The sequence below is a fragment of the Haliotis rufescens genome, unplaced genomic scaffold (assembly GCF_023055435.1).
Source record: "Haliotis rufescens isolate VD_foot unplaced genomic scaffold, xgHalRufe1.0.p SCAF_9, whole genome shotgun sequence".
NCBI classification, from domain to species: domain Eukaryota; kingdom Metazoa; phylum Mollusca; class Gastropoda; order Lepetellida; family Haliotidae; genus Haliotis; species Haliotis rufescens.
The window spans coordinates 47,840,656-47,855,563 of NW_025964383.1; the positions used below are offsets into that span (position 1 = coordinate 47,840,656).

At 44.0% G+C, this 14,908-nt stretch overlaps 1 protein-coding gene and 1 long non-coding RNA gene across 2 annotated transcripts in view; one reads left to right on the forward strand and one right to left on the reverse strand.

The window, feature by feature from the left end:
- LOC124117511 (glypican-5-like) overlaps positions 1 to 14,908 on the forward strand; it is a 116,499-nt gene that overhangs the window by 95,312 nt on the left and 6,279 nt on the right. Inside the window, exons 5-6 of the mRNA XM_046479440.2 lie at positions 4,687 to 4,813; positions 13,777 to 13,948. Coding sequence (XP_046335396.2) covers positions 4,687 to 4,813; positions 13,777 to 13,948 — 299 coding nt within the window. The remainder of the gene's footprint in view (positions 1 to 4,686; positions 4,814 to 13,776; positions 13,949 to 14,908) is intronic.
- The window catches only part of LOC124117512, a 38,511-nt gene continuing 26,429 nt past the window's right edge, over positions 2,827 to 14,908 (reverse strand). Inside the window, exons 3-4 of the long non-coding RNA XR_006858281.2 lie at positions 3,957 to 4,088; positions 2,827 to 3,374 (exon numbers count right to left, since the gene is read on the reverse strand). This is a non-coding gene — a long non-coding RNA (uncharacterized LOC124117512). The remainder of the gene's footprint in view (positions 3,375 to 3,956; positions 4,089 to 14,908) is intronic.

The window sequence follows — 14,908 nt, forward strand, 5'->3', positions numbered from 1 at the left end:
TGTAGACCTTAGAAATAATGCAAACAATTACTTGAGGATCTGTGAGGAGTTATCATAGAACTGAATACGTAAGTAGTCTTAAAATTATCTGCCAGGGCCCCGTTGCACAAAGCAATGTTAGCGCTAAGACGATCGTAACTCCCATACTTTATCATAGGCTTACGATAATTGTAGCGCTAAGATTGCTTTGTGCAACGGGGCCCAGTTGTCAGGCAGGTTGAGGAAAATTTAATGCAGTGCGACAGAAAAGTTGCCAGCCACAGACAGGTGGGCTGGCAGGCAGTTATTTGGGACTCTGTCAGTACCTGTGAATGTGTCCCTTCACATGGTGACATACAAGCAGCAGTAGCAGATCAACTGGCACATCCAACAATTCCGGCCTCTGGAGTAGTCTCGCCTCTTCCTGGACAGGACTTTCGCCACAGATAGGTCATACCATTGCTCAGATGACATACTTTTAGAAATTGTGGTGTCTACTCTCTCACTGAGGTAGGGTACATGATTATTTGAAAGATACAGGAGATGTGTGTCAGCATGGTCGTAAGCTTGCCCAATATTGCCCTGCATGGCAAGATGGCAGTCAGGTTGAACTAACCCGGGACATTTAAAGAAGCAGCATGGGTGAAAACTGTTTACCCACTGAGTGGGCTAGTGTTACAAGCTGACTTAGCCCGGTGCTGCCTCTTGACTGGAGAAGTGATTAGGTTAGAAAACTGATACACCAAGATCCATTGAAGCGCTCTCAGAACCCTCCCTCCCTTCCTCACCCCTCGTGCCCCTCGGAGTGTACCCCCACTAGGAGTTTAAATATCGGCACCCTCAGAAATTGCATTGGTAAATGTTTGGCTAAGGTTTTTAATGTATTTAAAGCTTTGTGGTGTCTTTTTAAATGTAATGAACAAATTAGAAGGTGTGTGATGAGTTCGAAGTATCATATATAATCTTTCAGTTCATTAATCAACAAAATGCATTTGATGAGGTTTTTGGTGGTGTTGATGTGCTTTATGTTGAAATCATACAAGTCTGAAATTGATCTGTGGTTAGGTCAGATTTACCTTGTGATAATGTATTGTCACTGGTAGATCGATGGCCAGATTTTCTAGATCACTTGAAATCAATTTCAGAGTCAGGTTTTCTTTGGATTCTGGACTTGATCCATCATTACACATCTAGATTGTTCGTCGTAAATTTGAAAACAATATGTTTCCATTAAAGTCTTAGTAAACACAACTCCCTTGTAGATTCACCTGATTGAACAAGCGCGGATCAAACCACAGGGACTGCTGTCCATGAGCTTTACAATTACGCTTTACAGCAGAGTTTTATTGCTGGCGAGAGGTCGGTAAAATGGAATCCAAATGGATGAAAAATGGTCCCGGGCAGATGAAAGAGCTGCAGTAATTTTAGGGCAAAATTTCATTTAATCGCACGGATGATTTGAGTTTTTTATTGTTCGCCCAACAGATTTATCATGATTTTGGAACTGTCTACGACTGCCAGCTGGCAGCTGCTTTAAAATGGCACCATTCTGCACTAGGCATGAACTGTTGGTAACCAATAGCAACCAAGTGGAATCACAGCTAGACATCACATGCAGTGGGTTGCACTTGGAGTGTGCCCACATTTCAAGTATTCAACTGTGTTTAATTAAACTTAAACCTTTCTGTCTGTCAGTCAGGAAATTTTACCAATAAAAAATGCAAATGACAATGATTGATTTACCCCCCCCCCCCCCCCCCCCCCCCCTCCTCCTTCAGTAGTTCAGATTTTAGATGAAATGGGAAGAAATGCTTTGTTTTAGAATAGTGATGACATCATCAATTTGTATTCTGAAATGAATAGTTGATTTCAACCAGGTATAGGTTTATGACTTTGTACACAGGACAGATAGATCGTAGTTGAGTCATGTTGTGTCTGGTACAAGCTGTGTAGGGAATATAGTGTGATTCTTAGATCTTGCTCATGATGTGTTCTGTTGCTGAAAACAAAGCACATTTGTAAGTAATGAAGTTTAAAGTTTGTTCATGTATCAGTCACAGTTTAATAACACTTCCATCTATGATTCAGGCAGGTCTATGTAACAGTGTGACTGATGTAGATGTTATCATGATCATCGAATCTGGACTGAACAATGTTGGAAACAAGTTAGGTAGTAACAACTATATGAATCCCATATTTACAGCGATCAGTCAGTCCTTGGTCACTCATGTCATTTCATCTCTTTATTGCTTGTATTTAAAACATTTAAACGGGGGGAGAAGGATGTTTTTTGTTTGTTAGATGAAAACTATTTTCTAGAATGTATTACCATGAATCAGTCAACTAAACCTTTAAGCTGTCTCCATTGAGGCTAATTTGCATAAATTTGAATATCTAACTCATAAATCAGTTGCAGATTATCTCTGATCTTGTCATTTGACACTGATTATTCACACCAAATGCTGCTTTCTGTAGAGAATCATTGTCGATTTCACCTTTGAAGATGTCACTCACAAGTTTAGCACTCTACTGCCGAAGACAAAGAAATCCTTCTAATTAGAAGCTGATGTTTGGGTGACAACGTGTGTCGTATCCGTCTTGCTTCAGTTTCGCTATGATCATGAACGGTGGAAATTGACATGGATTAACGTTTTGACGCTGTCAGAGTTTTAATGAAACTGATTTGTGTTTAGTGGGTTCCTAGTGACTTAGTAAGGGGTTGGGAAAATTTGATAAGAGAAAGAAGGGAAACCTATTTTGAACAGACACAACAAAGGAAGCGGATATCTGCAGTGAACTGTAAACATATCATTGACAACAAATGAGGCATGCTTGGTGCAAAGAAAATATTTTGGAGCTGAATGTATTTCAATTACAGAATTCAAATCCATAGCAGATAAACTGTGACAACATAAATGTTAGCTCAAGTAGCTCACTGAAACAGAGGTGATGAAAATATCCCTTGGACAGCTTCATCAATCTCTGGACATGTTTAACCCAGACAAATTAATATTAGCAGAAAAATGCAATGAACGCTTTGCAGCAATCCATTTTTGCCAACCCTTTGAGACCAAGTGGCGCCTGTCATTTCTGAACAGTCAAGAAAGTTTCATGTCAATTACCAGAGGGCTGAACTCAATTGGAATCTGTGGGTATAAAATCTTCGCTAAGCCTGTCTCCACCTCGGAGGAATTAACGTGAGACTGATGGACTTGCTGTATGTCTTGTAGGTATCAGTGTAAATTGTCCAACAAGTCATGTATTCTCCGTGGATGTCTGGTAGACGCAAGGGCTGGTGTCCCTCACCTTCACAAACCCAATCGGATCACCATTTGCGATCATCTGCCCTGGGACTCCTCTGCTGCTGTTCAGGACCATCACTCAGTGTGCTGTAGCTGTAGTGATTAAAGTGTCATGTATACTGCACCACTTGCAATCGTATCACCATTAATCATGGCCGAATTTGCAAATCCTGAGGTCTGGAATCTTAGCATTAGTTTATGTAAGGATAAAAAGATCAATCCTGTTTGAAAAATATTTGCAAATGTTTACTCAGGAACAAAGCTGTGAGAATTTTTCTTTAAAGTCTTGCAGTTAGCTTGACCTTTGACATTTCCAACTTTACTGTTATATTTTAGAATTTTGTCCAGCATGAATTGACCTTTGATCAATGACTTTGACCTTAAGCACAAAACATTTGACATTTTCAAGTTTACTGGGTTTAAAAAAAATAAAAATTGGTGTGACGTCAAGAAGAATGACCTTTGATCTATAAATTTGACCTTAAGGACAAAACATTTGACATCTTCGACTTTACCGTTATATTATAAAATTTGTCCTTTGTCAGCATGAATTGACCTTTGATCAATGCCTTTGACCTTAAGCACAAAACATTGACATCTGCAGCATGTCCATGACTGAATTACTGTGTTGTGGAGGAGGAGGAGGCTAGCCTCGTCCCCCGCCCTGTTACTCACTATGTAATAGATCTCCTCCTTCACACATCGTAATGAAGCATAGACATGGCATCGGCATCAAAGCAAATCTTTTTTCTCGCCAAAGAAATTCCTGTGAGATTTGGATCAGGCAGGATGATTCTGCCTGAAATTCTAGAATGGAAAAAAGTAAATGGATAAATTCTTCCAGGAGAACTTGGATAGGCTTTCCAAGCAGAGAATACAGATGGTGTGACCCGGAGTATGTTTGGTATAAATGTAAAATGATTGAGTAATACAATACATGTGATTTGTGGGTTTCACGCAAGGCACAAATGTGCGTCCAGTTCGCACAAATGTAGAGAATGGACACAGAAAAAAAATATACTGCATCCCAAAGGACGCATAATAATATTCATTGTACCTGAAGCGCATCAACAACAGTTATGGGTGTCTGTTATTTCATACGTCTATCATGACCACTGCCTCTTGATCCTTGATCTCTCCAGTAATTATCTAAACATACAGTACACTACACCATTACAGCACTTTACAGGACCCTCATACTGCCTGCCTGCAAGGACCCTTGAAAGTAATGATTCGGGGCCCCCCCCGGACCCCTTGTAAGTCAAGGTAAAACCCTGCATAGGTTCCTGGCATGCCCAAGGGATGCAACTCTGCACAGTGAATTGTGGTGTCGTTAGACTGGGCCCATGCCCTGACCCAGAAGGAAATTGTGACTTGTGTTTAATGTCTTGTCTTCATCTTTCAGGTATACCCGTATTGTTCCCGAATCAAGTTTCATCGCACAGGCAAAGGCCAATCCAGAGGTGAAGGTTGATGTGAGGCCCAACTATGAGCTGCTGAATGTTAAGGAAAAACTAATCCACATGAGAAGGGTAAGAGTGTCCTGCATGAAGACTTCTCTTGTTTTGTTCTTGTTGTGATGTCATCAGGTGTCCATGCATCTAGGTAAATCATCATCAGTATCAAAGTATGTTATACGCATTGAGATAGGATGTTGTGAGTGTTGTGGTATGATGTGGTAAACAGCGAGCATGACCACCCAATCCTGTTAGTCGCCTCTTACAACAAGCATAGTGGCTTTTTAAGGCATGCATGGATTGATGAAGACCTATTCTACCCTGGATCTTCACGGGTCTGTCATGAGTTTTGTGGTGTGATGTCATGAACATTGAGGTATGATGTCATGAGTGATGTGTGGGATTGACAAGCTCTGTTGACATTACATTTGATGGTGATTGACTCCACAACTAGCCTTGTGTGTCATCATATTGAATGTCACTGTGTATTATTGTATTGAATGTCACAGTGTGTTTTTGTATTGAATGGCAACATATGAACCCAAGTCTTTCCAAAGTGTTTGATGTGTTGAAACTGTTAATGTCAGAATACAAAACCACTAACGGGATCGGGTGGTCAGGCCTGCTGACTTTGTTGATGCATGTCATCGATCCTAAGTGCGTGGATTGATGCTCATGATGTCAATCACTGGATTGTCTGGTCCAGACTCGATTATTTACAGACCGCCCTCATATAGCTGGAATATTGCTGAGTGCGGCGTTAAACAACAAACAGAATACAAAACCCTTTTGAAAGTCAGAGAAGCATCCTGACAGGAACCCCAACAGTGGGCACACATCAGTTGCTTTACGCACAATGTCTCCATCAATAGACAAGTTACATAGAGAATATTTTTAAATGAATTCTGTTACTGAAAAATTAATTATTTAATATTCAATTTTCATGGTTTATTGTTCGAATGTTACGTAGCACCGAAAACATACATGTTTGATGGGAGTGAATGAGGTGATATGGCCTGTGACAATAGTGTTGTAATTGACTGGATCGTGGTGATGATGGCTTCGCTGACAGGTCAGGCTTGATTAGGTACAGTGTCGGACACTTGCAATAATCCACTACGGGATATGTAGGTCAAGACAAATACATGGTAATTTGCACTGCTACTTCTATTTGTGGAATATGTTCTTAATGGAAATAAAGAGACAAGTATGTCTTTTTTAGAAAAATGTTGTGTGAACATTAAAATTGAATTCTTGCCCTCATTTCTCAGGCCATGTTTAGGGCTATGAACCTTCAGGGGTCCTTACCCTAATGTTAAAACATATTAGGGGTTCCTAGGTTTAAATGCCATAGGAAAAGTACCAAGTGGGTACATGGACAACACACAGGTGGAATACACAGTGGGTACATGGACAACACACAGGTGGAATACACAGTGGGTACATGGACAACACACAGGTGGAATACACAGTGGGTACATGGACAACACACAGGTGGAATACACACTGGGTACATGGACAACACACAGGTGGAATACACACTGGGTACATGGACTGGGTACATGGACAACACACAGGGAGAATACACAGTGGGTACATGGACAACACACAGGTGGAATACACACTGGGTACATGGACAACACACAGGTGGAATACACACTGGGTACATGGACAACACACAGGTGGAATACACACTGGGTACATGGACAACACACAGGTGGAATACACAGTGGGTACATGGACAACACCCAGGTGGAATACACAGTAGGTACATGGACAACACACAGGTGGAATACACACTGGGTACATGGACAACACACAGGTGGAATACACACTGGGTACATGGACAACACACAGGTGGAATACACAGTGGGTACATGGACAACACACAGGTGGAATACACACTGGGTACATGGACAACACACAGGTGGAATACACAGTGGGTACATGGACAACACACAGGTGGAATACACACTGGGTACATGGACAACACACAGGTGGAATACACACTGGGTACATGGACAACACACAGGTGGAATACACAGTGGGTACATGGACAACACACAGGTGGAATACACACTGGCTACATGGACAACACACAGGTGGAATACACAGTGGGTACATGGACAACACACAGGTGGAATACACAGTGGGAACATGGACAACACACAGGTGGAATACACAGTGGCTACATGGACAACACACAGGTGGAATACACAGTGGGTACATGGACAACACACAGGTGGAATACACAGTGGGTACATGGACAACACACAGGTAGAATACACAGTAGGTACATGGACAACACAGTGGGTACATGGACAACACACAGGTGGAATACACAGTGGGTACATGGACAACACACAGGTGGAATACACAGTGGGTACATGGACAACACACAGGTGGAATACGCAGTAGGTACATGGACAACACACAGGTGGAATACACACTGGGTACATGGACAACACACAGGTGGAATACACACTGGGTACATGGACAACACACAGGTGGAATACACAGTGGGTACATGGACAACACACAGGTGGAATACACACTGGGTACATGGACAACACACAGGTGGAATACACACTGGGTACATGGACAACACACAGGTGGAATACACACTGGGTACATGGACAACACCCAGGTGGAATACACAGTGGGTACATGGACAACACACAGGTGGAATACACACTGGCTACATGGACAACACACAGGTGGAATACACAGTGGGTACATGGACAACACACAGGTGGAATACACAGTGGGAACATGGACAACACACAGGTGGAATACACAGTGGGTACATGGACAACACACAGGTGGAATACACAGTGGGTACATGGACAACACACAGGTGGAATACACAGTGGGTACATGGACAACACACAGGTAGAATACACAGTAGGTACATGGACAACACAGTGGGTACATGGACAACACACAGGTGGAATACACAGTGGGTACATGGACAACACACAGGTGGAATACACAGTGGGTACATGGACAACACACAGGTGAAATACACAACGGTTGCAGTACTGAGTGACAAGGTATCAAACAATGCAGAAAACAAATAGTTTGTTGTAGAAATTGATTGGGAGTGGTGGCAGAACAATGATATAGACACTCCCAAACAGATGGGGATAAGAAAACAGTGGAAATCTGAGGACATGCATACCTGTGCTGACTGAAATACTAAAACACAGGTGGATATTGATTGTTATTGATTGGTGTCAATAAAACACATCTCCCAATTAATGGAGCTTTGTATGTGCCGTGTGTCCTTGTAATGTCGGCATGACGGTGGTGAAACTCACTAATCAGAGGGGACAGTGAATCATCTGCATGCTTCCGCTGGGTTAGTCAGTGCAGTGACGAAGCCACGAGTCATAGGATGGAATGGGATGGGGATGGGTAGGCTTTGAGGGTACAGGAGACCGAGCTGATACATGGCCAGGGGTTCAGATTGGTTCAGAACCCAGAATCCCCACAGCAAGAGGCACTAGAGACATACTTTGGGGATGGGGTTGGTCTACGCCTCTGGTTCTTTTGAGGAAGGGGTACGAGAGACATAGGTTGGATATGGGGTTGGCCTTCTTGTGAGTCAGGGTTGGTCGACACCTGTGGTTCTTGTGAGACATAGGTTGGTTGACACCTCTGGTTCTCGTGAGTCGGGTGTGAGACATAGGTTGGACATGGAGTTGGTGGACACCTCTGGTTCTCGTGAGTCGGGTGTGAGACATAGGTTGGACATGGAGTTGGTCAACACCACTGGTTCTCGTGTGTTGGATGTGAGACAAAGGTTGGACATGGAGTTGGTCGACACCTCAGGTTCTCATGCGTCGGGTATGAGGCGTCGACACCTCTGGTTCTCATGCGTCTGGTATGAGGCGTCGACACCTCTGGTTCTCATGCGTCGGGTATGAGGCGTCGACACCTCTGGTTCTCATGCGTCGGGTATGAGGCGTCGACACCTCTGGTTCTCATGCGTCGGGTATGAGGCGTCGACACCTCAGGTTCTCATGCGTCGGGTATGAGGCGTCGACACCTCAGGTTCTCATGCGTCGGGTATGAGGCGTCGACACCTCAGGTTCTCATGCGTCGGGTATGAGGCGTCGACACCTTCTTGGTGAGAAAGGGGTAGGATATACATAAGGAAGACTAGATTGGGAGTTTGAACATCGCGCTGGGATCTAGTGGTTGATTCATTATCTTAATGAATTGAAACACAGCAAGTCACTGATGCATTAACCCTTACATGACACAACATAGATGCAACAGATAAGAGAGATTCAACACAGATACACTCAGATACACGATGTCACTGATAGTCAGATATGCAACCACACAACCAACAAGGGGTTTGCTGTGTTGACCTATTCGAGTGTTGTAACCTGGCACCTATCAGATTACAAGGCAGACCACCCCCAGCACATGTGTAGCTGACAAGTAATAATAAAACACTAATGGAACAATGCCACTTGTAAACTGCAGTCTTGTCACAGAAGAGGAATTTTACCCCCTGATAGTGGTCACAATCACAGCAGTAATCCATGCTGTTTTGTCATTGTGCGCTGACAAGTTCCTATGTACCCTACCAGTCTCCTAAATAACTGCCTGCCTGCCTGCCCATGGCTGATAACATTTCTGTCGGGCTGCATGTAATTTTCCTCCACCTGCCCGATTGTCTGGCAGATAATTTTGAGACTTAACTTACGTATTCAGTTTTATCATAACTCCTTGTAGATTCTCAAGCAATTGTTTGCATTATTTCAACTGAATCAGGACGCGATTTGTCTCTTCATTTTTTGCAGTCTTTTAATATTTATGTCTGAAGGCAGGCAGGTAACACTTATGGGGCACCTGCCCGACTGTCTTATTGGTTTGTTTTCATTTTATCAAACACTGTACTTACTGGTGACAGTGTGCAAGGTCAAATGCTTGTACCTTTGTCGGCAGCAAGGTCAAATGCTTGTACCTTTGTCAGCAGCAAGGTCAAATGTTTGCAATCGTTGTCAGCATCAAGGCCAAATGCTTGCACTGACAGCATAAAGCTTGAATGCTTGCACCGATAGCAGAAGGTACGAATGCTTGCACCCACAGAAGAAAGCTCGAATGCTTGCACCAACAGCAGAAGGCTCGAATGCTTCACAGACAGCAGAAAGCTTGAATGTTTGTCAACAGCATGATCCAATACTTGCACAGGTCATTAATGGCGTCAGACATTGTGCATGGGCCAATAGTCTGGTTTAATATGTGCATACCGCTAATATACACTATGGTGTTTACACCATGATGTATATATTGCCTGTGTTCCTATGATCTATATTTCACTGCTGCTGTGAGGGTCCACGTCAATGACCTGTCAGTCTCTCTGTCTGCGCCCTGCCATGTGAGACAATAAATCACTGCGCTTCATTACCCGACAGACAAAGACAAGGAAGAGGGGGCAGTGTCCGACAGGGGAGGCAACTCATCCATGTAGAAGAGTCGTTGCCAGGAGGTTCTCTTTTGGGCGTGTTTGTGCAGAATAAATGTTCAAATACCTTTGGTGAATATTTTCCCAGAAACAGGAGCTGTTATAGTATAACTAAGCTTCACTGAACATTTGTCCAATCCGTCTTCCAATCTGACTGGCTTTGCAAGTCACTGACCCACAACCTTAATAGCCCTATTTCACTTGTCTCCCAAAGCCGTTAGTCAGTTTTCCAAATACTCCAAATAGCTGGCCGAAATATTTATTGTCCTTATCTTTGGATCTGGGTGGAAATGAGAGTAATGGTAAGTGCGTTTGTGCTCGGGTGTTACTGCCAGGTGGTCGCAGTGAAAGGAAAGCTGTATGTTGGTAATTAATTTGAAACATATATTGTGTTGTTTCACGTCTCTGGAGGAAGTCTTGTGTTTCACTGTTTTCTGCAGTGGTCAAAGGACAAGAGCTATGGAAGTTATGTTTGTAGATCATTACAGCATCAACAGAGAGAGGCTTTTACTGACGAAAGTTAACTTACTTTGAGAAATCAAACGGTGATAAAGTGAGTTTAGTGGTTTGTGAAATATCAGTGTCGGCAGCGAAGCTGGTAACATTTGCTGTGAGAAATGAAAGTGGCAAATGTGAAAGTTGTAACAAAACACTTAAGCTCTTTGCACAGGCAATTGTTGCCATATAGTGGAACTGGGAAACATTTTTAGAGCTTTTATTAGGTTTGATAAAAGTAGTTACTGCAGGCTGGTCTGACATCCATGTTAGAGCCCCTGTTGGTGTACATGCAGGTATCAGCTGTGTAAGCAGGTTGGTCGTCCATGTTAGAGCCCCTGTTGGTGTACATGCAGGGTTCAATTGTGTAAGCAGGCTGGTCGTCCATGTTAGAGCCCCTGTTGGTGTACATGCAGGGTTCAACTGTGTAAGCAGGCTGGTCGTCCATGTTAGAGCCCCTGTTGGTGTACATGCAGGGTTCAATTGTGTAAGCAGGCTGGTCGTCCATGTTAGAGCCCCTGTTGGTGTACATGCAGGGTTCAATTGTGTAAGCAGGCTGGTCGTCCATGTTAGAGCCCCTGTTGGTGTACATGCAGGGTTCAATTGTGTAAGCAGGCTGGTCGTCCATGTTAGAGCCCCTGTTGGTGTACATGCAGGGTTCAACTGTGTAAGCAGGTTGGTCGTCCATGTTAGAGCCCCTGTTGGTGAACATGCAGGGTTCAATTGTGTAAGCAGGCTTGTCGTCCATGTTAGAGCCCCTGTTGGTGAACATGCAGGGTTCAACTGTGTAAGCAGGTTGGTCGTCCATGTTAGAGCCCCTGTTGGTGAACATGCAGGGTTCAATTGTGTAAGCAGGCTGGTCGTCCATGTTAGAGCCCCTGTTGGTGTACATGCAGGGTTCAATTGTGTAAGCAGGCTGGTCGTCCATGTTAGAGCCCCTGTTGGTGTACATGCAGGGTTCAACTGTGTAAGCAGGTTGGTCGTCCATGTTAGAGCCCCTGTTGGTGAACATGCAGGGTTCAATTGTGTAAGCAGGCTGGTCGTCCATGTTAGAGTCCCTGTTGGTGTACATGCAGGGTTCAATTGTGTAAGCAGGCTGGTTGTCCATGTTAGAGCCCCTGTTGGGGTACATGCAGGGTTCAATTGTGTAAGCAGGCTGGTCGTCCATGTTAGAGCCCCTGTTGGTGTACATGCAGGGTTCAATTGTGTAAGCAGGCTGGTCGTCCATGTTAGAGCCCCTGTTGGTGAACATGCAGGGTTCAACTGTGTAAGCAGGTTGGTCGTCCATGTTAGAGCCCCTGTTGGTGTACATGCAGGGTTCAACTGTGTAAGCAGGTTGGTCGTCCATGTTAGAGCCCCTGTTGGTGAACATGCAGGGTTCAATTGTGTAAGCAGGCTGGTCGTCCATGTTAGAGCCCCTGTTGGTGAACATGCAGGGTTCAACTGTGTAAGCAGGTTGGTCGTCCATGTTAGAGCCCCTGTTGGTGTACATGCAGGGTTCAATTGTGTAAGCAGGCTGGTCGTCCATGTTAGAGCCCCTGTTGGTGTACATGCAGGGTTCAATTGTGAAAGCAGGCTGGTCGTCCATGTTAGAGCCCCTGTTGGTGTACATGCAGGGTTCAATTGTGTAAGCAGGCTGGTCGTCCATGTTAGAACCCCTGTTGGTGTACATGCAGGGTTCAACCGTGTAAGCAGGCTGGTCGTCCATGTTAGAGCCCGTTGGTGTACATGCAGGGTTCAACTGTGTAAGCAGGCTGGTCGTCCATGTTAGAGCCCCTGTTGGGGTACATGCAGGGTTCAACTGTGTAAGCAGGCTGGTCGTCCATGTTAGAGCCCCTGTTGGGGTACATGCAGGGTTCAACTGTGTAAGCAGGTTGGTCGTCCATGTTAGAGCCCCTGTTGGTGTACATGCAGGGTTCAACCGTGTAAGCAGGCTGGTTGTCCATGTTAGAGCCCCTGTTGGTGTACATGCAGGGTTCAACTGTATAAGCAGGTTGGTCGTCCATGTTAGAGCCCCTGTTGGTATACGCAGGTATGCACTGCTGATGGGAGGGTGTGTGTTCAGTGGTGGTGATTGGTGACGGACATATTGTGTCAACCACACACCCTCTATGTGCATTTCAACATCACTATAAATAATTAATTCCTTGCCTAGTAAGGGGTAGCCTAGTGGTTAAAGCGTTCGCACGTCATGCTGAACACCCGCGTTTGATTTCCCACATGGGTACAATGTGTGAAGCCCATTTTCAGGTGTATCCTGCTAGGATATAGCTGGAGTATTGCTAAAAGCGACAGAAGAAACCATCCTCACTCAATCATCCTTGCCTAGTAAATCCTGTCACGATGTGAAAGTATGGAGATATTGAAATAATTATGTTGAACATATTTGAACATATGGAACAGTCTCTTCATGGGACACCCAGATTGAGGTATCCGGTGAGGTATCCGGTGAGGTATCCGGTGGCATACTTTCAGGTGAGGTGTCCATGCTGGATACCATGGATCTGGTATCCGGCAAGGTATCTGCCACCAGATACCTGGACGCGTTTTGGGTAAGTGTCCGGAGGTATCCGGATACCGGAAACTGCATTTATTTTTGCTGTCAGGCTGACATTCCAAGTCATTTGTATCTGAAGTAATGAACAATGCTGTTGTGTGACACTGAAGGTGAAGTGTGTGTATGTTTATGGTTCTCCCCGAGGTGGTAGCTACAAGCAGTAGATGGGGGAAGGGAACTTGACCATGAGTTGGGATGATGATGGTTACGACAGAAATACATTTAAATGATTCTGTGTCCCCAAATGGAGTTCCAGCATAGAACAGACCCCCAGAGCACAGATTTGTGAGACTGATGAAAAGAATAGTGATCAGGTGACAAGTGGGATCGTGGTTCTATCCTGATTATAAACAACATGCCAACATGTAAAAGGCAAAATAGTGTTGAAAATGACATGAGTGGATCACTGAAAATCAGTGATGACACCAGGTGTTCGTGAAAAGGGTAAGCAATTTCTGCTTACTTTCAGAGAGGGGTGGTATTAAGTGGTATTGTATGTTTCAGAACCTGAGCACGTTGTTGACGGATGAGCAGATGCAGGGGGACAGCCCCGAGGAACTGGTCTCCAGTGGGGAGAGGAGGATCAAGAACGAGAACATTCACATCAATGACGACGAGGACCTGTATGACCCCTCCGGCAGTGGTAGCGGAGACGACAGTGATGATAAAGATCCAGGTGTGTATTTAGTGCTTCATTTCCCCCCACCCCCACCCCCACCCCCACCCCCAACTGTTGATTAAGAGTATCGTTGATGGTCATGGAAATGTGTGCAGTGCTTGTGGTTATACTAACACGTAGTCTCTGAAAATATATACTTTGATAGAAACAAATAACTCCATTTAAATTCAAAAGGAGCCCCAGTGAGACATAAAATTCAGATCCAGAAGCTGGGGAAAATCTAGACTTGCTTTATTTAGGGCTGTGGCATTACAGTAAGGGCTGGGCTAAAGGGAAAATAATACCGTTTAGGGACTGAGGCAGACTAGTGGACTGCTTCCTCCTCCTCGCCCTGACCAGTGTACTGCTGGAAGATACTAACTAACCTCCTCCTATAATACTTCCTCCTCCACTAAGTGTTGAGTGAATAATTTATTAATACAGTTCAATATAGTAATCATTTGTAATTAATTCATACAAGTGATAGTGATTCAGCTTTCAAGTGATAGATGGAATTGGCTGTCGCGGTTTCCTTGAGTCAGTTCTGATAAATCGGGATAAGTATCCTCTGAATTATTTCTTTCTAATGAAACATTAACTTGAATGGACAGCCCAAAATCTTACTCAACAAATCTGAAAAACTAGCTTGAAAAATGGAGTTTTGAACATTGTGCAGACTGTTTTAATCATGTTTATGGAATGTTTAAAAACTAAAGTATTTGTTACAAAGCTAACGTGTTCCATGTGATTGATATGTAAAATATCAGGGAGACTGGGTTCCATCAATTCTATCCCGGTGGGTATTAAGCCCCAATTTGTGTTTTCTTGCCATCGCGAAGGGCACAGAATCGATGTACAAATTAAATTTTGTCGCGTGGAGTCCAATTTGGTTGACATACGCAGGTAGGGGAGTCTCGTACCTGACTCGAATCTAAAACATTAGAAAGTGACAGAAATCTTTTTATTTTGTGTGTGGCA